The sequence below is a fragment of the Balearica regulorum genome, chromosome 5 (genome assembly GCF_011004875.1).
Source record: "Balearica regulorum gibbericeps isolate bBalReg1 chromosome 5, bBalReg1.pri, whole genome shotgun sequence".
NCBI lineage: Eukaryota > Metazoa > Chordata > Aves > Gruiformes > Gruidae > Balearica > Balearica regulorum.
In genome coordinates this window covers 52,115,609-52,132,700 of record NC_046188.1, presented here as the reverse complement: position 1 = coordinate 52,132,700, position 17,092 = coordinate 52,115,609, and the positions used below count along the sequence as shown (strand labels likewise).

The window sequence follows — 17,092 nt, the reverse complement described above, 5'->3', positions numbered from 1 at the left end:
TCTGCCTCACCTTCATAGCCAGCAGCCAGTGGGGAGTCAGGGTGTGGACAGATCTCCGCTTCAACATCCAGCTGTGCCAGCTGAAGCTATTGTTGCCACAGTTCTGGTAGTTTCCCAGAAGTTTTCCCTTAAGTCCTAAGAGGCTTCTGTGTATGCACCCAAATCTGTAAGCAAAATTAACTCCAGCCACCTACTTACTGCAAATTTGTGCTAGTCCTTCTGAGTCTAAAAATACAAAAGATAGTAAGATATTGCTATCTTGTGTAATGTTGTGTGCCATGTCAAAACACAAAATAATTAGCATATTATAGCTTTAAAGTACTAAAAATATTAGGTAACAGAAGTACTGTTAGAAAGGCAGGTACCATTAAAGTGTTAACTCATAATTTAAATCATATCTTCTGACAACAGTGATTGTGGTATTTTCTGTTAAAAGAAATTTCACTGAGGTTCAAAAGAAGGCTGGACAAGTACTTGGAAGCCAGAGCACAAGGGGGAGTAAGCAGACAAATCCTAATAGCCTCACAAAATCACCTGAACAGAAGATAATTGGAGACTGAGAGAATATCTGGGAATATATGTGCTTGACCTGATGGTACTCTTCCCTTGGGCAGTCTCTTAATGATCACTGCTGGAAATAACATACTGAGCTACATCAACCTTAGTCAGAACCAATACAACTTTTCACATGTTCTTTTCTGAAGAAATGTGAAGCACTGACTTTTCAATTTAAATTTCATTCATTAAACATTTAGTTTTCCACATCCATGACAAGAATGAATAAATGTCATCATGCTAACATGATATACTGTATTTTACAAGAGGTGCTGTTCTACAAGGCTATAACCCTTCTGAAAACACACAATTTTGACTAGATCCTTTCTAAAATAAATACGGATATCAGTCCTAGTATTCTGAACAATTTTTCTATCATATTCTATTTACAGACTTTCTTCCTAGTAATCCATAATCTTAATGTTTTACCGTAAAATACTGTGCTTTACTGTAGCGTACTGTTAAAAATCTGTGTACTCCAAAAGTTGCTGTATTTCAGTGGTTGATAACGAAATTCTTGATCCAGTTTGGGGACAATGCAGAGGTGTAGAACAAAAAGAATGATATAACATGCAAATTTATCATAATGAGAAACATTTCTTTAGGCAGAATAAACAGAGTGTGGCTTGAATTAGGTGAATTCTCGTTCAGCATAAGCATGGAAAAGCTAGATGAAGTTTGTACTAAAGGTAAAAATAGTTGAGTACTTGTGATCAGCCAAAAAAAAAAAAAAAAAAAAAGCAAAATTCAGCAGCTCATCTCTGTCTTCTGTCTGTTCTTACAAGAGGAACAGTAGGGCATGGATATACACAAAAGAAAATCCCTAGATATCACTTAATAAAAACTGAGCTCAAAAGACAAACATATAATCTAGTTTTAAACTTTCTTGAGTTATTGACATTCCCATTTGTTATTTTTGTCTCATAAGATTTTAATAAAAACAAATACACTGAAGGCACTCCTATATTTATAGAAAGGGGCACCTATTGCACTCTGACCATTGTGCAACCCCAGGTAATCATTCCTTGGCACACTCTGAAAAAGCTGGGGTTTGCTGGTCAGTATCACTTAAGCACAATATATTAAACTAGCTGGAATTGAGCATGAAGGATCAATGATAACAATTAGCCGATTCCTATTTTCCAGTCAGACATTCTGGACAGCACACAAGTATGGAAGAGGAGTACTTTTGCCCACAGGTAACAGCTCATTGGGAAACTTTTCTACATGACCTGAATAAAAACAGTAGTGTTCTGTAGTCATTTGATCACTCTTTAAGAGGAAAAAAAGTGTTTTGGCTTTAAAGCTGTGAATATAAATTGCAGGTGGAGTTTGCTAAACTTACCTGATACTTTGTGCTTCTAAGATATATTCTGAGATATTTGAGCTTCGTATGACTCCATAAGCAAAAATAATTAAAAAACTAAAGGTAACAATACGAGTCTGGAAATGTATAACCAAGGACATGATTTTACTTACTTCAGTAGTTCTATCAACTTCAGAGGGACTGTTCAAATGCTTTAAGTAGGTACAGAAATATCTAATATCAAGCGCTGGAGTTGTATCTCTTTTTCGATTCATTTCAACCTCCTAAAATCTGTCCACTCAGATGAAAAGTGGTTACTTTTTAAGAATGAAAACTGATTTAAACATTCCATATATTTACAAAGCTGGCTAGAACTTTGTCAAAGAAACAGAGAGCCAAAAAATGGGACCTTAGAAGTTGGGCCTTGAAGACTCTTCAGATATCTAATGGTCTGACTGTGCAATGACTCATGATACAGTAACACCATAGACAGCTTCGTAAATGTGCCTGAGATGTTAAAGGTCTTTCCAGTAGCAAGCTGTTGCCTTTGCAAACAGATCAAGCATACTGAAATAAGGTAAACCTTTATATTACACACGAAGGAGATGGAAGGCTGTTTCCCAAGCTAGGAAGAACCTAGGTAGCTCTCCTCTGCTTACAGTAAATAAGAATATTGATCTGACTACAACTATTGTTTCACTTCCTGACTTGAGATAAAATTTGGAGGTTACCAAAACAAAAAAAAAGCTAGGGTGTTGTTTACATAATTAATCTGAATAGAAACTTACTAGCTTTTCCTGCTATTTATATTGGAAAAGGCAATCAGAATGTGCAAATATGCTGTTAGGAGACCTAAATCCGTTTTTCTCTTTCACTTTTATAGTTTTGAGCAAGGAGTCCTGTTCTACCTGGGGTGGAGGGCATTTTTCAACCTTTGATAAATATCAGTATGACTTCACTGGGACCTGCAACTATATCTTTGCAACCGTATGTGATGAAACCAGCCCAGACTTCAACATTCAGTTCCGCCGTGGGCTGGACAAAAAAATTGCGAGGATCATTATTGAGCTGGGACCTTCTGTTGTCATTGTTGAGAAAGGCAGCATTTCTGTCAGGAGTGTTGGGTAAGATTCTGTGATGAATGGGAAAAAAGTGTTTAAAGAAGGCAAGGAGTTATATGGCAGTTACACTAAAGACGACTACTTTGTATCAAAAATTAATTAACAAATTAGAGAATTTGGCACAGTTAACTGGACTCTACTCCCATTTCTCCCTATCAAGCATTCACACTCTCTAGATAGGTACTACATTTGCAGCTATTTGAATCACGTTTAGAGTACATTTGTGCAGGCAAAGGCATAAACTAACCTTCTCAGACCAAAACAATTCTCACATTGAAACTACAGTCTCCTAGATACTACCAGTCTGCTTATGCAGTATCTCTATGCTTATGTAGTATCTCTACTACAAGCACAGATGAAACAGCTTATACATTTCAGTAGATATTAGTTGAAGTTCCTGTGTTTTACTTAAGAGTTCATTTGATTTGAGACTTAGATAACTCTGAACCCGCTGTGCTAAAGATAACACATATTAAGGGTAAAAGAGAAACTTTGAACTATACAACCAACAGAGAAATATTGGAGGGGCTTACAAAGAAGTCCTTGTGTATGAGACCACTGTCTGTTCACATTATTCCAAGGATTACCATGGCCAGAAAACAGCTGTTTTACTGCAGAACCTTTGGGTTCTGCATCATTCATTCATTCTTCTAGAAAAATTGCTCCCATACAAGGAAATTTCTCCAGAGGAGTTTTCAGCATTTTTATCAGATAGTCAGTTTTGAATTTGTGTCTGTGAGTACACACAGTTACAGGAAATAATTGACTGTGGATTGTCTGTGTCTTATTATACTTACCTGGGTACAATATCTACCATGACAAAAAGACAACTTGCAGCTATACCTTAATTTAGCAAACTGTATTTAGAAAAACTTCCTTTATTAGTTTATGTTCTAGGAAAACTGTATAAATCTATGGGCATAACCTAATGATCTGCATTTTAAATTTTTGTCCTACATTCACAAGAACCAAATGCCATGACTGACCTGGTCTAGTGTTGCATGTAGCCCTGCTTCACATGGAAGGTTGGCCTGGGCAACTTCAGAAGGTTGCCAACCAACTTTTCAATAATTTTATCACATACTTACTGAGTACTTAAAAAATTTATTTATTCTTTAACATTGGTAGTTTGTAGCATTAGAATTCACCTGCAATGAGGAAAATCTAATTCTGCTACAACATTGCCATTATGGGTTTCCTTAACCTTGTCAGTTTTCAGTTGTAGCAATAATTCCTGTATTAACAGGCTGCCATCCACAGAAGCTCTGCAGGATAATCAGCAACAGTTCTACCATACAAACTGAATTCTTACAAGTTCTTGAAATGTATAATTGTACCCTAATAAAGCCAAACCAAGTGAAGATGCCAAGTTCTGTGCAAACATTTTCACTGGTATAATCAATATGCAACTGTCTCCTGGTGATTCTTCTATGAAACTGCTCATATTGGTTTTCAATCAACAGAAATTTTAACGTATCTTAAAATGTTACAGTTACAAAGGAAAGAATATCTATTTCATGTTGCTGCAAGTACTCAGATTGTAAGCATATTATATCTGAAGAAGATAACTAATACCTGCATAATATTGGTATGAGAAGGTCAGTTTCTCTTCTCACCTTATTACAGTGTCATTAAGTTGCCTTACACCAGCAATGGAATTCAAATAGCACCTTATGGATGCAGCATCCGTCTGGTGGCCAAGCTGATGGAGATGGAGCTAGTTGTCATGTGGAACAATGATGACTATCTCATGGTTAGTAAAATGGTCTCATAACAAAGAGAAAATTCTCAGTGAGTTACTGGAATGACAAAATCTCTTTAGACTTAGTGCGTGCTTTTTGCATGTGTTTACTATTTGGATATTTATTCTTTTCCTGCTTCATTCATTCCTCTTGAAATAAACAACTTTTTGCTTTTTATACCTGCATGTTCCTTTTCCTTCCAGCATTGGTAGTTAACCAAAGCCACAAATGTTGAGACTTGTGGATGCTTTCACAGATTTTAAACTTTCCTCAGGCTATTCCAGCAGCTATAATGCTTTGCTAAAGGGATGTTGGAGTTGTTTAAAGTTGTGTAGAATTTAATAGTGGTGTATGCCATAGTTTTGTTTTTTCTACTGTGCTTCCCCTGGACATCTTTTGGTTTTAAACATGTGGTCTTCCTACCAGCTCCTTTGTTTCTTTCCTTTTTTCTAAATCTTTTCATGTTTTCTCTCCAAAATCCCTAATATATTTTTGAGAAGAGGATACATTTTCTCAGCGTGGCCTGTGATATTAATGCCACAAAAGACACTGTATTCTAAATTGGTAAGTTTGCTAAAACAGGGAGATTGTTATGATTATAAGCTGTCTGGGAGATTTACCAGCACTACTATCACACATATAACAGGAAATCTCCTGTGATGGATACACACTACATTGTATGTATAATCAGATTATTTCCTCTGATCTAAGGCTTTGATAATAATTCATTGATTGTGGCCAGTAGTACTATTACCACTTTACTCTCCAGAGCAATAGAAAAATTGAATAACCTTCTGAAAGCAGATTTTCTTCCTGTAACCTTCAATTTCTTAAAAGAATAAAATCATGCTTTGTCAACAAAGATGTCAGCAAGAAAACAGCATCATTTCCATTTCTGTTTTTTCTATCTCCTTAGAATATTATCCCCCCTCAATTCTCTGGAAATGTCTTAGAATCTTATTCATTTATTAAATCAAAAAAATCACAACAATCACTATTTGCCTATTGGGAAAAGAAGTCACTGCTTCCAAAACTTTTCCTCCAGTCAAGTCACTGAAATTAATGAGAAGGATCATCTTTAACTGAATCCTTGAACTGAATTTGTTTGAGAAAGGTAATGCTGTATAGGTAATTTTACTTAGGACAATCCTTTTAAATGTTTTGGTTTATTTTATTTTAGGTTTTGACTGAAAAAAAATATATGGGGAAAACCTGTGGAATGTGTGGAAATTATGATGGTTATGAATTGAATGAATTTGTGAGTGAAGGTAAGATCTAATGACAGGTCAGATGGAAGAAGACCTAGTTAAATAGTTAAACTGAGTCAAGATGGAAATTTAATACTATACTAACATTGCTCTGACTGCTCAATTTCAGATTTGAGTAAAACACTCTCATAGGTCACCAACATACCTATGATATGATTATGCTACATATTATTATTTGCTATGATGATAATATTGTGGGTTCCTCAGACAAGTGATAAGGACTGTCTTCTATTTTAGAAACAGGTGGTAAGGATCACCTCTCTCATTGAAATTTCAGAACAGTCTAGATTCATAGCAAGGTGCAGTGAGGGAAATTACTATGTTAGGCAGAAGCAAGAATGAGGCTGTAATAAAAAGAACACAGTGGACAAGAACATTAAGTAGTACTGTGTCCCAATAAGGGTGGATCCTTAGAACAAACTAGTTGGTGCTGACAACTTGACCTCTGTGCTGTATGTGGTTTGGGTGGTTCACTTCAGAGTCACTCTAATCTGGTCTGTTGAACTGATGCCCATTAGTAGTTGGAGCTTGTTACACATGCTCTTGGAGCACATCTTCTGGCTTGGTTTCATCTTAAAGGAACTCTATGCCAAGATCACTCCAAATTGTACGGAGTGGGGATGTTTGGAAGATTTACTTTAAAAGCACACTGCTAATCTGAATTACAGTGTTAGTGTGGAGATATTAAATTGCACAGTAAACTAATCTCAGATGAACATAGCCAGATGCAGTTTTCTATACACATCACAGAAAAGAGTTCTAAAAAGTATACAATATTTTTGGGGTTGTGATGAGTGTAAACCCTCATATAGGGAAAAATATAAGAATGGGGTATGAGGAGAAGAGGCATGAATTAGCAGCTCACAAAAGATAGCACAACAGGCAGAAAAATGGTATCAGCTGGTATCATGTAAGGTAGTAGATGTGATAGGTTTGGAGATAGCTCAGAGAAATTATCAAGGTGATAAAAGTATGCTTTACTGAATAGACTCCAGGTAGAGGGCAAAAGAGGTAGTTGTTATCATCAGGAGGATTAATTAGTAGGACCTTTCACAGTCAAAGAGTAGAATCTGAGTTTTGCTACATCACAACAAGAATTAAACAAATCCATGTGGGCTTTTTCCTGACAAATTATAACTGTTCAATTTACAGGTAAATTGCTGGATACATATAAATTTGCTGCATTACAAAAAATGGATGACCCATCAGAGATCTGCCTGTCTGAGGAGATATCAATTTCCACCTTTCCTCACAAAAAATACGTAAGAAAGATCTTCTTGGTTTTCTGCAGCATGATTCTTAACAAAGCTGGAAAGATAGATAGATAGATAGATAGATAGATAGATAGATAGATAGCAACAATGGAGAGGTAACAGTGACGTAAAACTGACTGCCATGAAAATGGATAAAGTCAAAATTTGTATAGCATGATATGAGAAAGAAAAGGATTTCTTTGCATTAAAATACATTTTGAAAGAGGCCCATGGGCATTATTGAGGCTGGGCATATAATGGACATATAAACCTGCCCACATTTAGCTCACAGCTTTCAGAAATTTCGTGCAGGTCATCACAGGAAATTCATGGATACCAGTGAAGCTTTAAAGAAATGTGTATTGAACAACTGGAGACCTGATTATAAGCTGTACAGACTTGAAGACATTCAATGATGCTTTAAACATATTGCCAGATAACAACGATAACAGGGCCAACCACTACCAACTGCTATCACTTCCAGTCCTAGAAAATCATCATACCTGCAACATGATGCATCCATGTAACTATGGTTGAAAGGGGAAGCTTGGTAGCAGCAAAGAACAAAAGGACTTCTATTTCTTAGATTTTGCAGATACAGGAATCAAACCCTACTTAAGATGTTCCTGTTAAGTTGTTTTACCAGGAAACTCAAATTTTGCATTCCTGCACAGATTTTACAGAATCACAGAATGGTTTAGCTTTGAAGGGATCTCTTCAGATCATCTAGTCCAATGCCTCTGCTCAAGCAGGGTCAGCTAGAGCAGGCTGTCCAGACTAATGTCCTAGTAGGTTTTCAGTATCTCCTGGGTGCATCTTCTAGGCTGAGGAGATCGAAACTCCACAATTTCTCTCAGTAATCTGTATGTGTTTGTTTGTTTGTTTGTTTGTTTTTTCTACCTAGCAGGTCATAAAATCGCCATATACCTAATGGCAAATGCTCATTGCTATCCTCTAAAAAGCATTTCACTTTACATAGAATGATGGTGCTTTGCAATTCTCATGTACTTATTTGTTTACAGTATGCAGGTTACTAGTAATTACAGAATGCTTAAAAAGTTTTCTCTTGAAATAGGAGATTTTTCTTCTTTTTTCCTTAATAGTTTCATCTTACTTTTCTAGCAACCCAAGAATCTCTTAGTTTGAACATAGAAATCATCCCTCTTGCTAAAAAGTTTAGCTTTCGTACTACAGAGGAAGAGCCAGCTAGAATCCTTCTGAAATTCTTCTTTTCCCAGAATAGAGAAAGAAAGAAACATTAGGTTTGTAGCATTTCATTAACAAGAGCAGGAATAAAGAACAGGAGTTTCTGTGGGTCCTGTGAGGAAGATACTTTTCTGAAGATAAGGATTGTTAGTATTACTTGTATTCACACTGAAAATTAGTTTGATCTGATGGAGAACTTCTGTTGGTTGGGAGGTTTAACCTTTTTACATTGGTTCTCTTTGAGACCTTGTACTGCAGCAGGCAGCATGATAGGCAATGCAAATGTACCAAATGTTTGCCTGACAAGGGATGTTTGTCCTGGAACTGAATATCCATGAGGCAACATACTCCCTGCCTGTAATGTTCTCAGCCATTTTCATGGGGATTAATGGTACTGAAAAATGAGTTAATTTTCCACTTAAGGCCAGTTGGAACTAATTCAACATATCGAGATCCTTCGATTGCACAATGTATTTATATTCCCTTCTATTCATGAACTCATACATTTTAAGTCAAATGCATATTACTAAACTGTAAGGCAAAAAAAGCAAACAAGCCAACAAGAAAATCATAACTAGCAGTGATATTCTACTGTGGTTTTCACATGTGGGAAACACTACTAGGAACAATTTTCTTTCTGTTTTTATTTAGGCCATGATCTGCTCTCAGCTACTTAACTTGGTGTCACCAACCTGCAGTGTACCAAAGGATGGGTTTGTCATTCGTTGCCAGCTTGACATGCAGGACTGCAGTGAGCCAGGACAAAACAATTGCACTTGCTCTACACTGTCAGAGTATTCAAGGCAATGTGCTATGTCTCATCAAACGGTGCTCAACTGGAGAACTGAAAACTTCTGCTGTAAGTTCAAATGTTTTATTCATAGGAGACTGTGCTTAAACTTGCTATATCTTACATAGAAGGAGAATGATGATTGACTGGAATTTAAATCAACTGATAGAAAAGTCTCTGCTGTCTTGAATCAAATAAATTATTTTCTTAATAGAACAACATTGGTCTTCAGTAAAGCATTAAAAAGAAGAGCACAGAAACCTCAAAGAAGAAGGAGGAAGCATGAAATGTAGCTCCTACATCTAGATCAGTGACCGTAAAGGAGAGAAACATCCACCACATGAAAACTGTTGAATTTTTCAGACTTCCAACAGGAGGCTGTTCTCTCTTAGTACTTTTTTTTCATTATTGTACTTAGCAAATTGGCCAGTAAAGAGACAGAACTTTTAAATGGCCTCTAAAGTCTTTGAATCTTTTTGCTAACCATTGCCATAGCCCCTTTTATTCACAGGAGATTTTCAGCAGTCCATTTTCAGAAGCTCAACCTTCTTAATTACAGTTACTGATAGAAAGTAAATAGGAGGGAAATCTTCTATTACTCTCCAAACTGTACCTGATTAGACATACTTTTTTCCAAGTCTGTTTGTTATCAAAGTTCTGGTTCACTTTTTGCAGTCTTTTTAAATTTACCTGAAACTTCAATCTATAGTCAGTGTTATGTAGCAGGATTCATTATTTTATAAGAGAACATGCTGATCATAAAAAAGTCAAAAGTAACTTAAATTGATGTTGTTATTTCTAAACCAACTCACACATTAAATCATCAGAGATGTAGCTCATGAAAAAAGAGGAGCTTTCAAAATTACCTTGATTAATATGATATTGTCCTTCAGAAGCATATAATTTAATCCTATTTTTATTTATCCTTTATATGAATATATGGTCATGGGTAGCAAGTTCATAAAATAAATTGCTTTGACAAGAATATATTTCTTCTTATCCCTTGATTCTTACTCTGTTTCAGAAATCTTTAAGATTGGCTACTATTTAGATTTTAGTGTATGCATAGTAAAATCCCAGTTGAATTATATTCCTGAAGTTGTTGTTTAACTTGCCATAGTCTATTGTCTCACTATTGTTACTTATGAGGCCTTGAATTATTTTGGCTTTCCTGCATCTCTGGTGCCATATTCTTCTATTCTCTTGATCTTCACATACTGGTGCCACTCTTCTTTTTTATTTTGTATTTAACATTGAGTTGTCTTTCATTCTTTCTTCATACTTACTGTGAATATTCTCTACTAAGCTCCATCATTATCCCTGACACTTTAAAATTGCTCTTCTTTCTAAAATAATTTTTCCCCTCCTCTTCTCCAAGGTTATCCATCTTACCTAAATTGGTAACCCATTTTATTCTTTGGTTGGTCTGCAATTGGTATTAATCCTTCAAAACTGTAAACTCCTCGTGGCATTTTATAGATTCAGAGAAATATTAATAAGGCACTGTGTACATTGACAGACTTGTACAATAATTCTTACTAATCACAGTAAAATAATAGCCTGTTTTTCTCCAAATCATAGCAGTTTTCATGTTGCCAGTAGACCATTACTAGAACTGGTAATAAAGTGATTAAAGACAAAACTTTGAGCTTTTTAGATAATTAACTTTTTAGACTTTATTGTTTCTTTGTCAGCCCCATCTCTACCTACCTCTATTTTCCTACCTCACTTATTTTTACTCTTTCATATAAGGAAAAATATCTGCTTGAATTTATCACATAATAAAACATGTTCTGAGTCCCATACATTAGAATTGCTAGGTAGCTGCATTCTGAAAAGCAGGTAATGTCTGATAAGCAGGACCTATACAGAAAATCAAGAATTATATTCTTTAAATCCTTCAAGTACTACAGAAAATCTGATTTGTGGTAGTTTATTAGGCTGCAATATAGCCTGTTTACCATTCTTCAAGCCTCTGAGAGGAGTTTCTAACAAATAGGGCATGAAAAATTAATAAAAACTAGAGTGAATATGATGGTAATGATGAATATTCAGATGATGAATTGAGTATTGAGGCAGGATAAAAGAAGATTAGTGCCAGAAATCACAAGGTCTTCTCCATCCTAGGTGGTAGATAAGATATTCTTCTATGTTTGCACTTTAAATATCTTAACACTTTTGTTGTTTGTTGCAGCTGTGGGAAAATGTTCTGCTAACCAAATCTATGAGGAATGTGGTTCTCCATGTATTAAAACCTGTTCCAACCCAGAGTACAGCTGTTCCAGTCACTGTACCTATGGTTGCTTTTGTCCAGAAGGTATCATTTCTGTATTCATTATATCCTAAATGGCCCATACAAATTTTTTTGGCATATATCCAGTCAAGTGCAATAGACTTCTTAATAATGAACTGGCAGTGCATTTTAGGGCATTGTGCTGCTAGAATGCCATTTCTTGGGTAACATAACTAGTGTCTTGGACACTATTTGCAAGAAGAGAGCTGTGAAAGCATTTTCCTCACAAGACCATGATACGTGATGGTATAATTATATGCTCCCTGCTTAAAGTTCTGTACTATAATATACATTGACCAAGCTTCATTGATTTCCTATCCCAAACAGGTATCTAGCCTTTCAGGGCATCAGAGGTAGCATAACTGAGAGTTCTGCAACATTATGGTCATTTTGTAAAATCCCTTTTGAAATAGTTCTAGAATAACTTCCTACAAAAATTGTAGTTATGACTATCATTTCCATCATTTCTTGAAATTTCAGAACTGAAATATCCTCCAAGGTTACTGTGATATGGGTACCTCACCATTTTATAGTAGTCAAAAGTAACACGTTGTGAGCTTCATATTTAAAACTAGGAAATAGAATGTGTCCATTCTTCAAAATTCCCAACTTAGAGTGTCATAGCAAAAAAAAAAAAAAAAAAAAAAAAAAAAAAAAAAAAACCAAACCAAAACCCAAAACAAAATAAAATTCAAGCTTACTGTTATTTCAAATTAAGTTCAAATTTCAAATGGCAACAATTGTCTGCACTTTCCTGTAACAAAGTAACCAAACGCTGTTATCACTTGTAAAGAGTCAGTTTTGTTTTAGCTAAGAGAAAATGTCCTGCACATTATATCTCTTAAGTGTGGGCACTGGCTGTGAAAGAATAGCATTCTCAAGCTAATTTTGGAAGGCATTCAAGCTATAATAGCTTTAGTGCTAAGTGAGGATACAGAAAAGTATTTATTTTGTTTGTCTTCTTTGGCAGGAACTGTTCTTGATGACATCTCAAAAAATCAAACATGTGTTCACATTAAGCAGTGTCCCTGTGCACTGAATGGGAAAACATATGCTCCTGGTGAGACAATGAAAGCAGCATGCAGGACCTGGTGAGTAGCAACAAGTACTTTCATGAGAGGATGGAGAGTATCCTCACAAAGTGATTGGAAAATTTAGCCTAACTTTTCAGAGGGCAGCTGCAAATGTGTCATTCCATCTCTGACATCACCTTCTTTGAGTGCCACAAGTCATACATTTGTAATTGAAGATGTATATGTCTCATTTCCTGATTAATCTGTACAAATATAAATGCTCCTTCAGGCCACACAAAACAGTAGCATTTTTATCTCCCCTGTGACAGTGGAGGTAAAATTAGTACAAAACAAATATCCAGTGTTTACAGTTTCTTTCTGGCAATCTCAGTGTTTCTGATCACCAAATCTGTTTTGCAACAGAAAATAATTACTTAAGACAATATTTTTAAAATTTGAATTTTTTTTCCAAAAAAAGTGGAATAATTTTTTTGTGCTACCTGTCTTCCCATCATAATTCTAATAAGTAAAAGAAACGATAAATAATGGAATTTGAACCTCAGAACTTTTCATCATTAATATATTCAGAACAGTTTACTGACAATCCATATATGAGTTCAGCAACTTTGAATTAAGATGAACAACTTCAACTGACACAAAGAAAATCAAAGCATAGAAAATATAAGGGGAGAAGTGATACAACTGATATCTTCCATTACTAGGAAGTAACTGAGTTCTTAAAGCATGAAGAAAAGAAATTTCAAAACAGTGGAAATGAAAGTTCAGAATGTATATGTATGTTACACTGTGTTCACTAACCAATTCTGCACGTTGATGAGCTACAGCGAAACCTCCAGACAGGAGGATCAAATCCTCTGTTGATAGTAGTGCCTTAGTATGAGAATAACCTTACACAGAAATTCTTATTTTCCTCAGTAAATGTACGATGGGTCAATGGAACTGCAAAGACTTGCCCTGCCCTGGAAGGTGTTCACTGGAAGGAGGCTCCTTTGTTACCACATTTGATTCTAGATCATACAGGTTCCATGGGGTTTGCACTTACGTTCTTATGAAGGTAAATTCCTGCGGCCTAGAAACACACAATATCAAATGGACGTATTTTAGTGTTTGGTTTCCTACTGGAATACAAACTGAGGTCTTCCTATGATATACATTTATTCTACAAATCATTGTTATTCTGACACAGACTTCCTTTTTCACTATTTTCCTCCAGAGTTCCAGCCTGCCACACAATGGAACCCTAATGGCTGTATATGAAAGGTCTGGTTATTCTCATTCTGAGACATCACTTAGTGCTGTAATTTACCTATCTACAAAGGTAAGTATTCCCTTCACAGGTTCTATCCAGCATTTCAGTAACCAGATTAGCAAAATAAATACTTAAAGTCATTGCTAGTAGCCTAAACTGAAAAATTATGGGGAATAGATATTAAAGATATGTTCCAGTTGATGCATACACAGTAAAGATCTCAGTTGCCACATCAACTCAGGAAGTGAGAGTATTTTCAAAGTGAAAAATGAAAGTAGTATGGAATAACATGTAAGAAAAAGCTTGAATCAATCTTTTCCTGTTATATAGGTCATTGACAATACAGTTGCTTAAGTTAAAGAACATAGAACACCATCAGTACAGATAATTACTTCTGATTCCATGTCCTTTTCTTACAGGAGAAAATTGTGATTTCTCAGAATGAACTCCTTACTGACGATGATGAACTTAAGCGGCTACCTTACAGATCGGGTAAAGAAAAGGGAATATACTTACATGGTCGGTTGACCCTGGCTGGATGCCAGGTGCCCACCAAAGCCGCTCTATCACTTCCCCTCCTCAACTGGACAGGGCAGAGAAAATAAAATGAAAGGCTCGTGAGTTGAGAAAAGGACAGGGAGAGATCACTCACCAATTACCATCATGGGCAAAACAGACTCAATTTGAGAAAAAAAAAAATTAGAGTAACAAAAAATAAAACCAAATAGTAAAACACCTTCTCCTCACCCCTCCCTTCTTCATGGGCTTAACTTTACTCCCAGTTGTCTCTATTTCCTCCCCTCAGTGGCACAGGGAGATGGGGAATGGGGCTTGCAGTCAGCTCATCATTGTCTCCGCCGCTCCTTCCTTCTCACACTCTTCCCCTGCTCCAGCGTGAGCTCCTCTCTCCATGGGTCCACAGGTCCTGCCAGGAGCCTGCTCCAGCATGGCCTTCCCACGAGGTCACAGCCTCCTTCGGGTGCATTCACCTGCTCTGGCATGGGGTCCTCCATGAGCTGCAGGTGGATATCTGCTCCACCATCAACCTCCATGGGCTGCACAGGAACAGCCTCCCTCACCATGGTCTTCTCCATGGGCTGCAGGGGAATCTCTGCTCTGGTGCATGGAGCACCTCTTGTCGCTCCTTCTTCACTGACCTGGGTGTCTGCAGAGTTGTTCGTCTCACATATTCTCACTGCTTTCTCTGGCTGTAGTCGTGCCGGTTTTTTTCCCCCTTCTTAACTATGTTGTCCCAGAGGTGCTACCACCATCGTTGATGGGCTCAGCCTTGGCCAGCAGTGGGTCCCTCTTGGAGTTAGCTGGCATTGGCTCTGTCAGACATGGGGGAAGCTTCTAGCAGCTTCTCACAGAAGTCACCTCTGTAGCCCCCCCTCCCCCCTACTACCAAAACCTTGCCATGCAAACCAAATACAATGTAAAATCCAAATTACATTAAATGTCTGTTTTATACAACCCAGCATCTTTTCTCTTGCAACTGTCAATAGCAGAGGTTTTACAGGAAGGTTAAAATCTTTCCCATTGCGTCTGTCCCTCTGTGGAGAGTTGTGTGTGAAAGGAGAAGACTTGTAGACAGATTGCAAGAGCACTTACATATGCATTAAAATCATTACTTTGCAGTATCCTGTGTATCAAAATCTATTTGCAAATATCCTTGTTCTTTTAGGAGATATTACTATTTTCAGACAGTCCTCGATATACATTCAAATGTATACAACTTTTGGGCTGGAACTTGTGGTTCAGACATCACCTGTGTTCCAGGCCTATGTGAAAGTTGGATCACAATTCAAAGGCCGAACCCTAGGTAAGAAATCTAGTCCCCATGTGAAGGAGAAAACGTAGGGAGTGTAATTTTGAAAACTCAATACTCATCCTTTAAAGAATATATTTTCTTCTGTGGATACGAAGAAAAAATAACAAAAATACCTGCACTGGAGAAGTGATGTGCTAAGAATTTGTTTTTCACTAAAACTTTAAAATTAATCAAAGAAATTAGATGGGTGACATTTTTCATGTGTAATATAATACTGTTCTTCACATGTTTTATGTGTGTCTTTTTCAATTTGTGCTTTACTGCACAACGAAGGGGCAACAAATTAGTCTGTGTAGTCTCTATATCTTGGAGCACATGATTCTTTGAACGAAGTGCATGATCACTGTAAACACAATGATCCTAAAAGAGCTTCTCAGCTGACAAGCACCAGATGGAGATGTTTATGTTTATTGCACAGCAACATTAGCCACAAAGGCATATCCTGCATTCTAATTATCTATGGGGAATTACAGAGAGGCTTCAGCTTTTAAAAAAGTCTAAATGTATATTCTTTGTCATTGCAGATTTTATATACAAAAGAAAATGTGTAACTGCAAAAATATTCATGGCCTTTTTCTTTTGCTTGATTTAAAACCACTGAAAAAGCCTTTTTTCTAAAAACAAGACAAAAACTTCTATATGAATTTGTCATTGAAAAGAAGTGAACAATCTTAACTTGAGAAGGCAGAGGCTCAGTGACTGAATTTGTACATAATCAAAATTCTGTGGCTACTTGACCTATAGTATTCATTGACACTCCATGCAGAACTTTTGAATCCATTTTCTCACTATTATAGACTGAAACATAGACCATTGTGTACACACTCTTTAATTTTCAGCCATCTCTTTCATTTCTGATGTGATTAGGTTTGTGCGGCAATTACAATGGAGACACTACAGATGACTTCATGACTAGCATGGATATCACTGAAGGGACGGCCTCCCTGTTTGTAGATTCCTGGAGGGCAGGAAATTGCCATCCTGCTTTAGAAAGAGAAACTGACCCTTGCGCTTTGAGTCAACTGAACAGTAAGTAGATGATCCCGTTGTAACTGATCTCTCCAGCTAGCTTTGACACTTCCATAAACCCTTACCAGGGGAATGAGAGAGTTTGAGAGAAGCAGAGTGTGAAACGATTGAATATCACAAATTCTATCACCAACAAGACATTTCTGATTTCTAGAATACATATCTAGTGAAAGCTTATCAGATCCCATTCTATAGACCTGGGATTGAGATGATAAATGAGAGATTTTTGGGATATTTCCAGTGAAATTGCAATGTCCATGGCACTGTGACTGAAATACAAGCTTTGCCTTCTCTATTGCTATTGGTCTTAAGGAAAAAAAAAAAAAAGTGAAAAAAAAAAAAAAGCCCTACTGAGCTGTTTGAACAAAAATATAGTCTGCAAGCTCACAAGCTAAGAAGTTGTCCTTTTATTTAA

The 17,092-nt window shown here is 36.5% G+C and overlaps 1 protein-coding gene across 1 annotated transcript in view; it reads left to right on the top strand.

The window, feature by feature from the left end:
* The window catches only part of MUC6 (mucin 6, oligomeric mucus/gel-forming), a 38,958-nt gene that overhangs the window by 2,701 nt on the left and 19,165 nt on the right, over positions 1–17,092 (top strand). The window contains exons 3-14 of the mRNA XM_075753027.1: positions 2,745–2,985; positions 4,609–4,735; positions 5,905–5,992; positions 7,145–7,254; positions 9,103–9,310; positions 11,436–11,558; positions 12,505–12,625; positions 13,484–13,622; positions 13,782–13,886; positions 14,237–14,309; positions 15,502–15,639; positions 16,516–16,677. Coding sequence (XP_075609142.1) covers positions 2,745–2,985; positions 4,609–4,735; positions 5,905–5,992; positions 7,145–7,254; positions 9,103–9,310; positions 11,436–11,558; positions 12,505–12,625; positions 13,484–13,622; positions 13,782–13,886; positions 14,237–14,309; positions 15,502–15,639; positions 16,516–16,677 — 1,635 coding nt within the window. The remainder of the gene's footprint in view (positions 1–2,744; positions 2,986–4,608; positions 4,736–5,904; positions 5,993–7,144; positions 7,255–9,102; positions 9,311–11,435; positions 11,559–12,504; positions 12,626–13,483; positions 13,623–13,781; positions 13,887–14,236; positions 14,310–15,501; positions 15,640–16,515; positions 16,678–17,092) is intronic.